The sequence below is a fragment of the Rhopilema esculentum genome, chromosome 19 (assembly GCF_057945365.1).
Source record: "Rhopilema esculentum isolate cy_ngs chromosome 19, ASM5794536v1, whole genome shotgun sequence".
Lineage (NCBI taxonomy): Eukaryota > Metazoa > Cnidaria > Scyphozoa > Rhizostomeae > Rhizostomatidae > Rhopilema > Rhopilema esculentum.
Genome location: NC_142833.1, coordinates 8,217,936 through 8,234,020, shown reverse-complemented (window position 1 = coordinate 8,234,020; position 16,085 = coordinate 8,217,936). Strand labels below are relative to the sequence as shown.

The following is a 16,085-nucleotide window of genomic DNA, read 5'->3' as shown; positions in this document are numbered from 1 at the left end:
TAGAAAGACCTCTCTTACTCAAGAGCTTACTCAAGAAATAACCAGGCAAACGCAGCTACAAGAAAATCAAACGTCTGCTGACTTTTACAATGCAATACAAAATAAAAATAAAAACGCTTTTCTTGGCTTCGGAGTTTTGGCCTTTCTAATTATGAGCAACTACCTTCTCTTATCTCTTATTTCCTGAGGTACTCTTATCTCAAACTTATCTTACCTGGTTCACGTGGACTGATTAAACAGTTGTCGTGGACTGATTCAGAATTTTTACCGGCCAGGAAAAACTGATAGGAGGTCAGGTGGGTGTTATCTGAAAATTAGGGCGTGGTCAAGTGAACAAACCGTTATAGTCTATCAATTTCAAAGCAACATACCATATGCAGCACTAATGGCAGAGGTGGGATGTTAATTAAGTGCTTGTTACTCTAATTGATATTGAACATTAAATTCTGAAAATTCTTTCTGATTTGGATTGCAGTAATTATGCGCAAGAGTTCAAATCTTTTTTAGATATTCTTTGGTAACAAATGGGACCAACTTGCAGAGGCTTTTATCAAATTCGTATTATTTATAGCTGTACGAGAATTTCATATCTTAATCATAATATCATAGCTAAATGATAACAAGGAGGTTCCCTTGAAATTTTGGTAATCATGCGCCAAGTTAGTCTGCTGTTTATATTGCAGACTTCATACGTGCTTAGATGGATTTTTCACAAAACATTTAGGTTTAACATTTTGAAAACCATTTTATTGCATCCCAAGGGACCGCCAGTGATTGGTCCTCTCCCCTTTTTGCATAAATTTCACTGCTTCTTTGAGAACCACTTGCAACTCGCAGTTTTATGACTTTATTACTCTTAGAGACACTATTTTGAATACTCGTCTATTGTGAAATTTGGCTAATTCTTCTCATTTGCTTTACGTGTTTTATGTAGATTTTTAATCCCATGTTGCTATACCTTTACCTGTGTTGTTCCATATTCAACAGCAAAGCACCAGCTAAGTATTAGACTATTTGGTACACGAATCTTTAAGATGATGCAGCAACTCCCGTTCAAGTATCATTCACATTGCATTTTCTGAATGCTGTGATTGGAGTAAATGAAATGATTAATGTCGAGTCTGTGTTTAAGTTAAACTTCTAAATTTGGCTCGACCCAATGGCGGCACCAGCCACTAAGCTCTGGGGGGGACAAATCAAAAAAATTTAAGCCACGCCCTTTTAACCACCAGAAAATGCCCTTTTTGCCAACAGGGAACGCCAATTTTGTCCGAAGGGAACGCCTATGACTAACTTTTGTTTGAAAATTGGCAGTTTGAAAATCATAGGATTACATCACAAAAAGTACGGTGTCAAAATATTACCCCTCCCCCAACATTTTCTCATCGAATTTAGACAAAATACAAAATCGATTCTGCTGATCCCCCCAGTCCCCCCCCCCCCCGTGGCGCCGCTACTGGCTCGACCCTTGCCACTGTCAAAGATTTAGGTGCACGGGTGTATGAAAAATCAAAATTCCAGAAGCTTCCATAATAATAAAAGCTGAAATTCCCTTCAAATCTCCCACAACCTACACAAGTCAAGCATTTTTAAGTTTGGACCGAATCCCTTTTACAATCACATGCTTTATATTCAGCCTCAGTTTGATGTAATCCACGATATGATCACAGAATAGGAATTAGGCAGAAGGGGAACTCCTGCCTATCAGGTGAAGCCTGATAAAACCTGCGCATGCGTTAACTTATACGAGGCTAAGCATGTATCTGTCGGGGAAATTTTAAAGAAGAATGAAAGTAGACAATTTTATTTGAGACGAAATGCCCCATGATAGTGAACAAATTCAATTATGTATCATAATTCGTTTATATCAGATTAATGAATGATAATTTGTCATGGCTAAGTTCGTCTAATGAGATCGAGGTTAAAGGGGAGTTAAGGAATTCTATTGTTGACTCAGGCTTCAAAAACAACAAAGGAACCGACAAGAGTTACCCTTCTGCCTATTTCCTATTCTGTGATATGATGTTTACTATTCGTAATGGGCAACGAAAGGCAAGTTTCGTATTTTTACAATGGGGCCCCATCTCTAGGGAAAAGGGGTCCTTTTGTTAGAATGGAAGGGAACCCACCGGCCGCGGGCTCACAAATAAAAACAGCGTGGCTTGGTCAAATCGACGGCAGAAGGCATTGACAATTAATGGGGTCTGGGGCGAGGGACCCAGGAAACCCATTTCTTTTTCTCCAGCTTAGAGGGTGTTTCCCAGAATCTTGCCAGAATTGCAAGTATGGCAACTTTGCTAATATTAGTATCTAATTAATATTCTTTTAAAAAACGGACAAGAAGATAGGAGGAAAAATCTGCCAAATTAGAATGTACGTTCATTGTTGACAGCACTTGAGCGCTTGTGGTTTGGCCTGTAAACTTCAAGATACCGACGGACATATCACTCCGCTAAAATTTTGTACGCTTTTGGAGAAATCCTTTTGTTTTTGAGAAAAATTCTCCGAAAATCCCTAAAATCCTATTGTTCTAAAAAATCTGGTACGATGTTTGGGGTTAATAATACACCCTTATCAGGATACAATAAACAATTTTCACGTTACACATGGTACGTTACAAGGCAGACAGAACAAATAGGGTCGTTTAGTTGCTGAATTGTGCCACCTGCTCGTGGGCTAGGGTCATGATCTAATGCGAATGGGCAGGTTTGATAGAATTATATCAGGAAGGCAAAACAATAACACCTCAACAGGTAGTTTGATTTGAAGTTTTTCTTGTGCTAGTGATCTATCTCAAACACGTGTTGCATATTTACCTTTTAATGAAAATTAAAGTTTTAGAATGTAAAAAAAGTTCATGAGATTTATCTAAGAGATTAAATGTTCGCTTGAACGGCAAAATTTGGATACAATCAAACTGATCATGGTCATAAACATAGTAGTTTGTTTGTTCAGGCTCACCAACTTACCCGACAGCTTTCAAACGGATTGTTGATTGCCAGCCGTGTACAAAAATTGAGATGCTCTGGGTGTCTGCAGGAAAGTATGGCTTTCTGTTCCTGGTGGTTAGCACTATAACAACCATTGTTGTTTTGGTAAAAGGTGAGTGCAGATAGAAAATGATATTCGTCAAATTACTTCTATAAGTGAGTCTACCTAGGATCGGTTTTTGACAGTCTTTAGTACATGTGTTTGTATGCAGAAAATTAAGCTTCTATTTTGTAATTGTTAGATAAAGCTTCTAAGATGTAAAATACTGCTATTTTTCAAGTTCTTAGATGTATTTCGTATAGTTAGACGTAAAATCAATAATTTATTGTTTCTTCATGTAGGATAATAGAAGTCGCATGCTTGCAGATTATTTAAAGTTTGATTTATGGCCTACGATTCAAAATATTTGATCTGAGCTGTTGAAAAATCATTAATTAGAAGTGCTCAAACTCAAAATACTAACTTGCTAATAGTTCTTCATCAAAGTGCATAGATTTGGCAAAAACTAGCATGAAATAGATGCAACACAGTCACTCAATATAAAGATAAGTCTATTTGATTCTGTGTTGGAGCTTTTGAAGATGCTACTTAGTTGTAGCATTGTTTTAAATCATTTTCTTTTTGCCGCACTGCCCAAAACGGATGTTTATGATAACAGTGCCTGTATGAAAGAGTAAAAATAAGGGCCTTAGATGTCACCAAATGTTATATCTCGAGAAAAGCTAGTATGACAAACACGATAAAATTATGATAAAATTGCTGCCGGTGAAGAAGTGCAGAAATTACAAGACAAGACTTAAGTCCAAAGCATGAACTTTGATCAGATTTCAAATTTTGAGTTTTTTGTTTGATGAGCTTTGAAGTTTTTCAAGCAGCTAAAAAAAACGGTTATCAAACACAAATTGAGAATACAAACATACAAGATGATTCTTAAGAAGATTATCTAGAAAGCAACGTCATGTCAAGAAAACTAGAATCTAGTTGTGTTTTTTCTTGCAAGAACCTCATAAAAGGTAGCATTTGTTACCAAAGAACAATATATCCTCTTCTCATAAAGCAACAAAAGGAACTTTTCAATGTTGTATGCCTGAACTTAACATATATTTCAATTAAATTTTTCAAAGAAAAATTTGCCCAGAAGCAGTAAAGCGTCAAGGCTTTTAAATTTAAGCAAATACCAAACAAGTCACACGAAAAAATGTGCTTCCTACGTTCCTACGTCGTTTAATTTGAAATAAACATTGTTCCCATGCGGGATGTGGCTGAATTTGCATTTGAGATCTTACGTAAGCATTCCAAGACTTTCGCCAGGAATAGTAGACCGTACCTTAAATGCTGGGAGAAACTTCAACTGCTTTTAGTTACAGTGCAAACAATTGTCCTGTCACAAAGGAATAAAAGGCACTTTTCAACGACGGGTACTTCAACCAAATACCTATTGCAATTAGACTCTACTATAAATTCAAAAATCCTATTACTCTTAATTCTTTTTGCAAAAATAACGGTCTAGTTCATGAACCAGTTTTCATGCTTCTATAAAGGCAACGATAACAAACATGTCAAAATCAGTTGCCTTTTTCCAAGCTGGTTTTGCAGTTATCAGTGTAATAGGAATTCACGGTTGTGGTCTGAAACATAATCTAGTCGTAATCTATGTCTTTCTATTATATTGTCGAAAACGAGGAAGCTCATTCCAAAAGTAAGAAGCAAATCCTTGAAAATTAACTAAAAGGTATGATTTTAGGAGCCACAAAAGGTAATGAGTTCGTAGAATGATGCAGAGTCAGGAAAACATAACGGTCGCACGGTCACTGACCGGAGGACGGTCCACGAAAAGCAATAGAAGCTCCTATGACACACCCAAGCCACGCCCACTTTCTATTGTTTTATGAGGAAGGTTAACAACTTTTCTGGACTCTGGAATGATGTTCGATTAATTCTTTGAATTGGGTTGTATCATTGTTCAAAGAGGCTCTTGATGAACATTTTGATGGGCTATGGTATGGTTCGTTTCAAATAAGCCGCAGTTTTCTAAACCTGTCCTAAAACTAGTATGTTCTTAACATAGCATGCATCTAAGCAGCTACTCTTTTGCAGATCTCTTTGTTGTTTAAAAAAAATAACTTATTTAAAAGAATGCCTATACATTTCAGATATGACCCGTTTCAAAGACTGCATGACAGGTGGACCATATTATGGCACCGAAATCAAACAGTTGCAACCACAACACGGGAAGAAATGCTTGAAAAAATATTACAAAGATATACTGCTGGTCATTGTGTATCATTTTCCCAAGTATGATAGTATACCTCATTTGGAAGGACTTTATAAAGACGCATTTCCGAATATAGCTATCTGTGGGCCAAAAAAGGACAGAAGTCACAGTGTCGATATCATTGTTAAAAACCATGGAGGATTGCTTGCTTATAACTGTCTAGGCCGTGCAGTTCAGATTTATCCGGGATATGAAGGCTATTTCTATATAAACGATGATATGATAGTAAACTGGTGGAACTTCGGAGAATTTGATCGATCAAAAATATGGCAAGGTGCCCTTATTGAAAATGGACATCCTTTACGCGAGGGATCGGGAGAAAATATAACTTACAAGACGAAATGGGTGTGGTACAACAGCTCCTTCGGATTGGAGCAGTGCAATAAAACTCTTAAAGAGATATCGACGTTAAAGCCACACAACTGGCAGCCAAAGCAATTGTACAAAAATTTGAAAAATAATGGTAATGGTAAAATATATTGCAGCAAAGGCTGGTCAGACTTTTTTTATATCCCGCGTGTTCACGCAGAAGCATTTTCTACCATTTGTGATATGTTTTATAAAAACAATGTGTTTCTAGAAATAGCAGTTACAACAATGTTACGATTGCTTGAATCGCAAGAGAATACGATAAAAATCACTGGACATTATTTACCAGACATAGGACCATCTGACAGCAAAGCCTTCTGGACCTATTACCGGACAGACATAAAGTTCATGCATCCATTCAAATTTCATGTTAAGCCTTTTGAGAAGATGAATGTCGCGTTGCTCAGAAACTGGGTAATCAAATATAGCAAGCAATTTTTAGAATGCTGACATGGTGACCGTCTTTTAACGGACATCGTTTGCTATAAGTTTGTATCTGCTACTTTTGTAAAGAAACAGTCAGCATATAGCGCGTGTGATTGGACATGAAAGTTGAAGCTAAAGATGCTTATCCAGTAAAGATCTAATGGGAAAAGTCAAAGCTGCACGAAAAGTTTTACTTTTGCTTTAAAATATAGTTGCATTGGCAAAGGAAATTTCACAGCAAACTCTACGTCATAGGATTGAAAGATTTTAAGACATTCCAAGCTCCATTGTAAAGATGAGGCTTGACCAACGGGTATCATTTCCTTTCAAATGACTGTTCATGAGTTAAAACTGCCAGATATCCAGAACGTTCTGAGTCTGGCTAAAACTGCAATGCAACTTTTAAGCCAATAATACCCTAGAGGCCATGTTTTGTTTCGATAAAAATTGTAAATAAAAAATCAGGCAGAGAGCACAGTGTTGATAGTGGGTACAATGTTACCTAAGCCAAACAGTTGAACTACCTTCTATGAGTTTGGTAACTGTCTGCATTGACGAGCATAGAATTTTTCTACCAATCAAAATGTTGAAACCTCGTTCATGAAAATCTTCCAGTAGCAGTTTTTCAAATAAACTTTATATTATCAGTTGATAAAATAGCTTGCATACACACTGGGTGGATTAAATCAATTATCTATCTAAGCGTTGGATACGTCATTTCAATTCTAAAACAATGAATGAATTCAGCTTTCAATCAATTGCCATTCATTTTGTTATCTGTCTGTGTGTTCGGAAAAAAGCGTAGTCATTTACATTCTAGAATTGATTATTGTAACAAAATCTGGCTTTAGAGATGCTCCTCCAACAAGGAATCCATCAATATCCTGCCTCGCAGCTAAGTCTTTGCAATTTCCACTGTTAACAGAGCCTGAAAAACAGAGCAACATAAGTTAATGCAAAATAAATAGTACAAAGAAATAATCAATACGAGAAAATTCAGACATGATTGTGATATTTACATAGCGGAAAACACCAAAGAGTGTCCTTTAAGATAACAGACAGGACATTTCTACCTAAAAGTTCGACACAACTATGCTCAAAGATGGAGATCCAAGATGACTTTCCCACAGATAAGTTATGATAAATCCATTTTGTTATGATTAACTGACATTTTTCACACCACTCACCTCCATAGATGATTCTTGTAGAGTTAGCAATGTCTACAGACAAGTTCTGTGACATCCACTTCCGCAAATCTTTATGAACATCATCAGCCTAGGTTGACAAAATAATACTTTATTTTATACATTTGCCTCATACAATATGTTTATGTCATTAAACTGTTAGATGCGCAAATTTCTTATTTATAGACCAATCAACAAGAATCAGAGAAAACTCAAGTCTTGTGATTAAATAAAATTCAGCTAAATTTTGTCTACATTTATCATATACTGGTTAAGAAGCATGAAAAGTTAATAGATAATACATCTTTAGAAAAATTTTGTATTTAGGTTTCTCTGCTTTGTGACTCTTTGTCTAAGTTTAAACCAGCAAAAGGTTATTCAAGTCATAAATTATATGTTCAAACAGAGAAAAATTCACAAACATGTTAATCTTGCTTTTTTTTACCAAAAAGTTTTTTCCTTCAAAATAATGCCTGTTCAAGCCAACACAGAATTATTCAATCATTCATTGAGTTGAACTACTTTTATCTTTGACAGCTAAATATAGCATGTAAAATATTGCAAAAATAAAAAAGTTCCTATCAACAAAGGGCCTGCAAGCCTTGAGATTGATGTGACATATTCAATTAAATTTATCTACAGTTTCATTAAACTTACATGTGTTGTAACACAATTATATCTCATTGACAATTTGTAATCATAAAGATAAAGCTTCTCAAGGAATCCCCTTTTTATATATAAGATATATATTCAAAATAATGTTTTTTGTCTATAGCATCTTAAAAAGGTTCAACAACTAGCATAAAGAAAGTACAATTTACCTGGTCAGGAGTAGCTGTTTTTCCGGTTCCAATGGCCCAGACTGGTTCATAGGCAATCACAACATTATTCCAATTATCAACGTTATCTTTAAAAAGAAAAATAAGTAGATAAGAATATGTTCAAAGGGTAAAAATGTCAAAGAAAGAGTAAAAACAAGTCAACAAATCTTAGTTGATCACATAAACGAGCTGAAGAACAGAATTGTTGTTTTGTACCAATGAGGTATTGATAGAGGTATTTATTTTTTACCTGCAATTGCCTTCATTTGTCTGAAAACAACTTCTTGTGTCTTTCCTGCCTCTCTTTCACTGAGCAGCTCCCCAATACATGCAATGACCTTAATTCCTGCTGCAAGTGCATGCTTTACCTTCTCCCCAATGAGCTACAAGTAAAAAGTTATAAACTATCAATGACCAAAAGAGCATAATTATTTTCAACATCAACAAATCCTTAGCCTGCAAGCAGACTTGACTGGTTTCTCTAGAGATGAATTTAGACTCCTGGAAAACCAGTCGAGTCTGCTTGGCAGCTTGAAAACACACTCTGACAAGGAAAATATATATAACTGAACGCAAGAATAATCACTCTCAAATTAAACACAAGGCCTGTTTCATGCTCACATGACCCCAACAGAAAGCCATTCTATATTTTCAGTAGGCATGTTTCTGGACAACATAAACAAAGAGAAAAACCTTTTTATTAAAAAATATGACACCTCATCCGATTCCATGAAAATGTGTCTCCTTTCAGAATGTCCAAGAATGACCCAATCACAGCCCATATCTTTTGCCATTTCAGGGCTAGTAAAGAAAGTTCAATGGCATAAGAAAATTTCTCCTAATGAGTAATGTAAAGTTATATTTCATTCTCAAGGGAAGAATGTCATAAGAAGTAAAATTTGCTGATAGAGAAAAAGAATAAATTTGTTCTACCTTGCTTACAATTTTACAGATTTCCCTATCAACTATCACTTTTACTATTTATTTTACAGAGTGCTGTCTTACTATTGGCAAAAGAGGGGTCTCAAAAGTCATGTTGCTAATTAAATGTAAATAAGGGAGAATTTACAAACAAGGGTTGGAAAAAGCAAGCAAGCCTGCAATCATTTGATGGAAAGAAATGGTTTATCCCCTTTTTGTCACCCTAGCTTACAAGAATTCTACAACCTACAAAGAAAATTTCTATGGTTTGTGGTGCTCACAAGAAGAAAATGATATTTAATACCAATGACTGCAAGAGCAGCAAAACTGACCAAACAATAATTTACAATGTTTCTATTGTAAATTATTATTTGGCTAACTTGGTAGATAAGTTAGCTGTATTCAAGGGAGTTAGAGTGAGCAATAATGTTATGGAGAATTGGAATGGGAATATCAAAGCACAGAAATGAATGTGGAAGAAAATGTTAAGTTCTCTTTATAGCCCTGTAAGATTAGAAGGTACATAGCTTTCAGGCCTTACCCGTAGATGCGGGCTATAGCCCGCGCCTGCGCAACCCCCACGGAAAAAAGTTTCGCGAGGGCTTTTTTCCACCCACGCAGTCGTTTATAACAAGGCTCTCGTTGAATTCTTTATAACAACGTCTCACTCTCTAATGTTTTAACCACTTACCGCTATATATAAGGTTATTCATAAATAACATAGTGTCAAAGAGATATGTGGTTTTTATAAATATCATTATAAAAAGGAAATTTTTGTTTCTTTTGACATAAAATGTTAACAAACTATAGTATTACCTGTTACAACTAGGAATGGAATAGAAAATGATTTGTAGGAAAGGAACAACAGATAGCAAAAAATAGCAAAAATGAGAATTGTTACACAACACTGTCAAGTACGAACTTTGTGTTACGAATTCACTCATTTTTTTATAAGAAACACGCTATGACAACAACAACGACAACTGGGCAATCAGAAAAATATTAAAAAAGTCTCAGAAGTAATTCGTTTTTGCTCTTCAACTCTTCAACAAGGGGTAAGCATTTGGGATTTGTCAAAAACATAGAACTAATCATTCACCCTTTATGAACTCTCTCGTTACTTTCGATCCAAATTTCTGCTTCCCTGTATGCTTTGAGGTTTATGTATGTTATTCGCCAATTTTTATCAGATATCTCTTTTGTCATTTTAAGAAGTACTAATGCACACAAAACAACTGTCTTCTTAAGATAAATCATGTTTACATGTAGACAATAATATATTTTGTGGCTTGTATATACTCAAATATAAAAAGATAAACAACAAATTCTGCAAGGGCTAAATAACCCACGCAGCCAAACCAGCAGGGGTCTTTTTTAGCCCCTGTGCTTTGTATTCCCAGAGAGGCCTGATAGCTTTGGCAACAAAAAGAGAATAGATACCTCGTTTAGGGGGCTTATCGACAATTTGTAGTTTTAGGGTGGGGGCTAATTTGAAGGGGGCTTTTTTGAGGGAGGTTTTTCGTGGGGAGGGGACAATTTGAGGATTAAAGGTAAATGCATGATTGAAAAATAATGAATTGAAATTGATTAAGAAATATTCCAAAAAGGGAAGAAAAACCATTACTGAAATGGAGCATATTTAATGTTTTCAGTTCACTGGACTGCAATTAAAACATCTTGTGGCAGGAAAAAATATGATTGTAGTCTGTAAATAAAAAAATTATTCTGCTCAGCCCCTATGGCAAAATATTTCACATACAGTTTTGCTTAAAAATATACATAGGTAACATTGTAAGGGCAGCATCAACCAATATATACATGTATATATACAAATATGTAAGGTAGTAAAGGACTGCTGCTGTTACCTTATTTCACCAGTAAATGCTCCACTGGAAACTTTGTAGCAATTCTGAACAGCAACTCCAGCATCCTTCCTCAACTGGTTTCTAGTGTATTGAACATATATGGAAGGTGGTGCACAAACAACATCTAAAAGAACAAAGTTTGGCTATTTTAATGATTATTATGATGATAAAAGTGAAAGATTCTTTGTTCATTGATATCACTTTTATTTCCTAAATATATGGTAACTTTGATACAATCATGCAAATTTGACGCATTTCACATCAGCCCCTGAACACAAATAACTTTTGGAGCTGGATTGTTATATCTGATCACTGGAGCGGATCAGGACTGAAAAGGAGTGCATGGAAAAACCATCATTGCAGGGCTTTTCTGGATACATGGGCTATAGCCCGTGCCCATGCAAACCTCCTGCAAAATAAATTTCCAAGGACTTTTCTCTGCCCGCGCAGTTTTTCAAACCATCTTTTGTCTCATTTTAAGGTAAATAGTGTTTAAAGAATTGGCAAAGTGATGTATTTTGCCTTTGTAAAAACTCAAATATAAAAAAATTAACAACAGTTCTGCAAGGGCTAAATAGCCCACAGAGCCAAACTGGCAAGGGCTTTTTATAGTCCACATTGTTTTTCTTCCCGGAAAGGCCTGGTCATCATGAAATTTTTCCAATGATGTACAAAATTTCAATCAGAAAAGATTTTTCATTAAATCCATGAAGGTTTAAAGTCAAAATATGCAAAGTTGAATAAAACAAACACTATATTACTTGAAGTTATTTTTTTGTAAATACTCTTTTCTAAACATGGGCCACATAAATTTTTTCAAAAGGGCAAAGTAGCTTGGTGGAAAAAATTAACATTTTTTAAGATCTGACTAGGGGGAGATTGTGAATATAGCATGGAAATTGTACAAAAGGGTCCCAAGAATTTCTCATCAAACAGTTCTAAAGAATTCCTCATGAGCTTTTCCCAACTTTGCAGTAGCTTGAAATTGCACTAGAGTGCTTTGACCATTGTGTGGAAACTTGTTACTTTCCTGGATAACTTGCAAAATATAATAAACAAGGATGCTGTGGCAAGGGCAGATCTTGGCATCGAACGGCCTGTGGGCCACATCTGGTCCTTTTTGACATTTCTGTCTGGCTGTGAGTTTGTGGTGAATCAGAACATGAACTTTTGTAGAAGTATTTCCCCACTTGACATACACCAAACTTTTATATTTCTATATAAAAATTTACATATTATCTCAATTTAACATTGGGAGAAAACTAAAATTTTACATTTCAATATTCTCATTTTCTGGCCCTCTAAAACAGCCCATGCTTCTCATATGACCCATTGTAAAAATTAATTGCTCGCCCCTGGCTAGCGGTTATCACTCCCTAAAAGCTACTTTGTCAAATGATTTGTACGAAAATGTGGTCTTAAGCCCCTTAAAATTGATTCCCATTGTGCCCTTGAGCATCAGTATGAATTGGAAAACTGATAAAAAGTTGTTACTAAGGATGGTAGCCATTAATGGCCAGTCTGCAGAATTTGACTTTTAAAATCATATCTCGTGCATGAAATACTAAAATATTGAGTGTTTAGGTGCAAAGTTGGAACTTTGTGTACACTTAAGTAATGCATAAAGTTTTTACCTTTTTAAAGTTTGTTTGATGTGTTTGAAACTTACATTGAACTAATTCAAAATCATACCAAATGTGCACTATATACAGACTATTACTTGCAAATAATTGCAACATTTAGCTTTTGTCTGAGAGAGTGGCAAGGTTTTACAGCTAGAAAGCAGATCAACAATTAATTGATAAACTTGAGCCCAAACACATGGATTGAGATGATAATTAATTGTTGCTTTCAATTCAGTATTGAGTTACTTTTTTGCAGGTGGTATTCAAAGGTGGAAGAATAATAAAAATTAAAAATTATAGTGAACAAAAGAAAAAACAGGATAGAACAGTTGTCTCCAAGTTCAGGCTAAAAAATATCAATGTGCTAGTTGTAGCAAAAATGTACTAAAGTAAACTTAACTTGCCGTGATCTTAACCTATTTTTTTATATTAAATCTACCCGAACTCAATTTTGAGGGCGTGTCCAGTACTCTTAGGTACAATTCCCTAGCCAAGTCAGTAGTGACCTTACCTACTTTCTCTGCGTTATAAATGGCATCATTCATAAACTTCAAAATTTCATCTACTTTTGCCTTGCTGCCATTCATCTTCCAGTTGCCGCCAACAAAAAATTTCCGGTCACTTGCCATCTTCTCAAACGTTTGAGTCACAATAATAAAAGTTTGCTTGGAAGGAAGGTTGTGAAGAAATGGAAAGTTATTTTGTCATAGCCTCGTTTTCGAGAGCCTCGCAGAAACACTTAAATGAATGCAAATTTTATAAAACAATAATGAGAGCTGAGATGTCCAGCTTTTGTTTGAATTTTATTGAAAAATTTATTCTTATTGAAACCAGCTCACATTTTATTCATTGTACTTGCCTATGAAGTAATGTGGCTTGTTACACTGAAACAAAAATTAACACAAAATAGCTTCTTTGTATCTGAATTTAAGTTTCTTATACAGTAGTAACGTCTACAGTCGACTCTCGTTATTACGGACACCATCAGGACCAAAATGTTGCGTCCGCAATAACGAGAGTCCGTAATAGCGGGATGAGAAAAAAAATCACTAATTTATTGGGTGAAAAATTATTTAATCAATAATTTCTTAATCAATAGCAATCGTGTAATTTTGTTAAAAGAGATTTGTAGTGCTGGAGTTTATAAATTTTGTATCATTTTGTAGTTTGTAGTTTTATTGTTGTAAAAAGTACTCTTCAAGTGTCGTCTGGTGTGATTGCTTTTTCAGTGCATGTGCTGCAACTTTACTACTGAGGCATGCGAATTCACTTGCTATCGTCGCAAGACCACGCTGGATGAGAAAAACTTCTATGTCTCTCACCGACCTTGCAACATCGTGATAGCTCTTCAAGCTGGTGGTCGGAGTGACTTCATGTATATCATTATCATCATTATCATCATCATCATCATCATCATTATCATCTGATATAACCACTTCCACTTGCCCATTTATCACTAAAGAATCTAGCAGTTCCTTTTCATTATCCATGCAGTAGCATATAGGCAGCTCGGTATCTGATAGCAGGTATGTATATGGAGTGATGGTGGTTTCGGGTGAAACTTCTTTAATTAGATTTTCGAGATCTTCATCGATGTCATCGAGGTCACTGAAGGGATCTGCCTCCTCGTCTTCTATCAGTGTATTGCTGGAAATTCCCCCAGAATTGAAACACTTACTGATGGTTGTCACCTTAACATTATGCCATGCTTCCCCCACCCAATTCATTGCCTGTAATACGTTGAGTGATTTGCTGATCTCTGAGGCGTTCCTTTCACTTGAGGTCATTGCGATGATGAAGCGTAGCAAAAGCTTTCTATAATGAACTTTGAAGTTTTGAATATTGCCGACATCAAGAGGTTGCAACTCAGATGTGCAATTTACAGGAAAAAACACGAGCTTGACGTTCGAGTAGCGTCCCTTCAAATCATATGGATGGCAACCAGCTGAGTCGAGAAACAACAAAATTGATCTTTCTTTCGCTTTACATTCCCTGTTAAATTGACTCAAGATCTTATGCAGAATGTCGGAGGTCATCCATGCATTTTTTTGGCTGAAATATTGACAAGGAAGGTCCTCTCTGTGGACATTTTTCAAGCACCTTGGATTGGAATACTTTCCGATAACTATTGGTTTCTTCTTTTCTCCAGTTGCAGAGGTCATCAGGGCAACAGTCAGACGTTCTTTGGATTTCTTACCACCTTTACATTTCTTTGATTTGGCAAAATGGCATTTGTCTGGAAGAGCACGATAGATGAAGCCAGTCTCATCTAAGTTCCAAATGTCTTGCATTTCATAACCAGAAATGATTGAGCCAACCCGCTCTTTCCAAGACTTCATTGTATCCACTGCGACATCAGCAGATTCTCCGCAAACTTTGTGTTGTGAAAGATTGTGTCGTTCTTTGAATCTTGTCAACCAACCACTTGAGGCTTTGAAATCAATGTAACCTAGCTTTTCGGCAACTAGAGATGCAAATTCCTGGATCATTGGACCATCAACTGGAATTAGTTGATAATTCTTGTTTTTATACCACTCCCAGACAGCATCGTTTAAATCTGAAAACTGAGAAGTACGGTTTCGTTTCTTTCCTTGAGGAAGTCCTTTTTCATATTGTTCTCTTACTGATACCTTGTTTTTGATGATGTTACTTATTTGCGTCTTTCCACACATGTATTTCTCGGCTAATTTTCTTATTCCTAAAGAACCATTAGTACTTCAACGAGAACCAGAAAATGGTAGAGACAGAAATGCTGTGGCAATTATTGAAGAAAATGGGCGCATTGTTGGGCACATCCCCTTTGGATTATCTCAAATTGTTTCTTCTTTTTTGAAACGAGAATACAACAGTGGGGTTGCAGTTATTTGTGGCAAGCGAGTAAACAGAGGGGCTGGATTGGGACTCGAGATTCCAGTTATGTTTAAATTATATGGGAAAGCAGATTTCTTAGAGAGACTCGATATCCTGATCAAGAGCAGTGAGACTGCAAAAAAGGCGTTGCCTTTAAAATCAGAAGGGATATCAAGCGAGGAGTCATTGAAACGGCCTGGAAAACGCAAATCTGTTGCTAAAAATCAACACACGGCTAAAATTCCGCGGAAATAGATTGTACAATGGATGCTTAAGATCGACACTTAATTAACAATATTCTTAATTAACACTTAATCTGACAGTTATATTCAGCATGTGTCCGTTCTATCGAGAGTTAAATATTTTAAATGTTCAAATGGGACCACACGTAGTGTCCGCATTTCCGTAATAGCGAGAGTCCGTTATAGCGAGAATTACGTTCAGTCATTTCTTTGTATTTCAGTCGGGGATTTTTTGTGTGTCCGTAATAGGGGGGTGTCCGTTATATCGGGGTGTCCGTAAGGCGAGAGTTGACTGTACACACATTGAAGATATTGCGATTAGGTTGTTTTCAGTCATCACTTGCAACATAGCTTTACAGGGTTAACTCCTTTTTATATTGGGTCAGCTAATACATGCAACATTTCTTTGGCATACTAGTTGTAAATCGGCCCAAAAGTTTCAAAGACAGTACTGGCCTATAGAACCCCAGAGTTTTCTAATTGCCATTTAATGCTTAGACACCTTTATAATTTAAG

General features: G+C 36.0%; 2 protein-coding genes across 2 annotated transcripts; one reads left to right on the top strand and one right to left on the bottom strand.

Moving 5' to 3' along the window:
* The first annotated feature begins 2,371 nt into the window (after positions 1-2,371).
* LOC135688150 (uncharacterized) lies at positions 2,372-6,516 on the top strand. Its single transcript, XM_065204876.2, has 2 exons — positions 2,372-3,102; positions 5,145-6,516. The coding sequence occupies exons 1-2, from the start codon at positions 3,021-3,023 to the stop codon at positions 6,083-6,085; spliced, it is 1,023 nt and encodes a 340-aa protein (XP_065060948.1). The 5' UTR covers positions 2,372-3,020; the 3' UTR covers positions 6,086-6,516.
* Positions 6,517-6,696: 180 nt separating this feature from the next.
* LOC135688152 (triosephosphate isomerase A) lies at positions 6,697-13,167 on the bottom strand. The gene is made up of 7 exons (XM_065204877.2): positions 12,989-13,167; positions 10,853-10,976; positions 8,783-8,867; positions 8,317-8,449; positions 8,067-8,152; positions 7,249-7,336; positions 6,697-6,989 (listed from the first exon to the last, which is right to left on the bottom strand). The coding sequence occupies exons 1-7, from the start codon at positions 13,104-13,106 to the stop codon at positions 6,871-6,873; spliced, it is 753 nt and encodes a 250-aa protein (XP_065060949.2). The 5' UTR covers positions 13,107-13,167; the 3' UTR covers positions 6,697-6,870.
* Between the last annotated feature and the right edge of the window lie 2,918 nt (positions 13,168-16,085).

Bases quoted from the DNA above. Each gene is read 5' to 3' on its own strand.
- LOC135688152 (XM_065204877.2), bottom strand. From the start codon at position 13,106: ATGGCAAGTGACCGGAAATTTTTTGTTGGCGGCAACTGGAAGATGAAT. The intron at 10,977-12,988 runs GTAAGGTCACTA...TTGTTCTTTTAG, and splicing joins TTATAACGCAGAGAAAGTAG to ATGTTGTTTGTGCACCACCT. The intron at 8,153-8,316 runs GTAAAAAATAAA...TTCTTTTTAAAG, and splicing joins ACAAATGAAGGCAATTGCAG to ATAACGTTGATAATTGGAAT.
- LOC135688150 (XM_065204876.2), top strand. From the start codon at position 3,021: ATGCTCTGGGTGTCTGCAGGAAAGTATGGCTTTCTGTTCCTGGTGGTT. The intron at 3,103-5,144 runs GTGAGTGCAGAT...TATACATTTCAG, and splicing joins CATTGTTGTTTTGGTAAAAG to ATATGACCCGTTTCAAAGAC.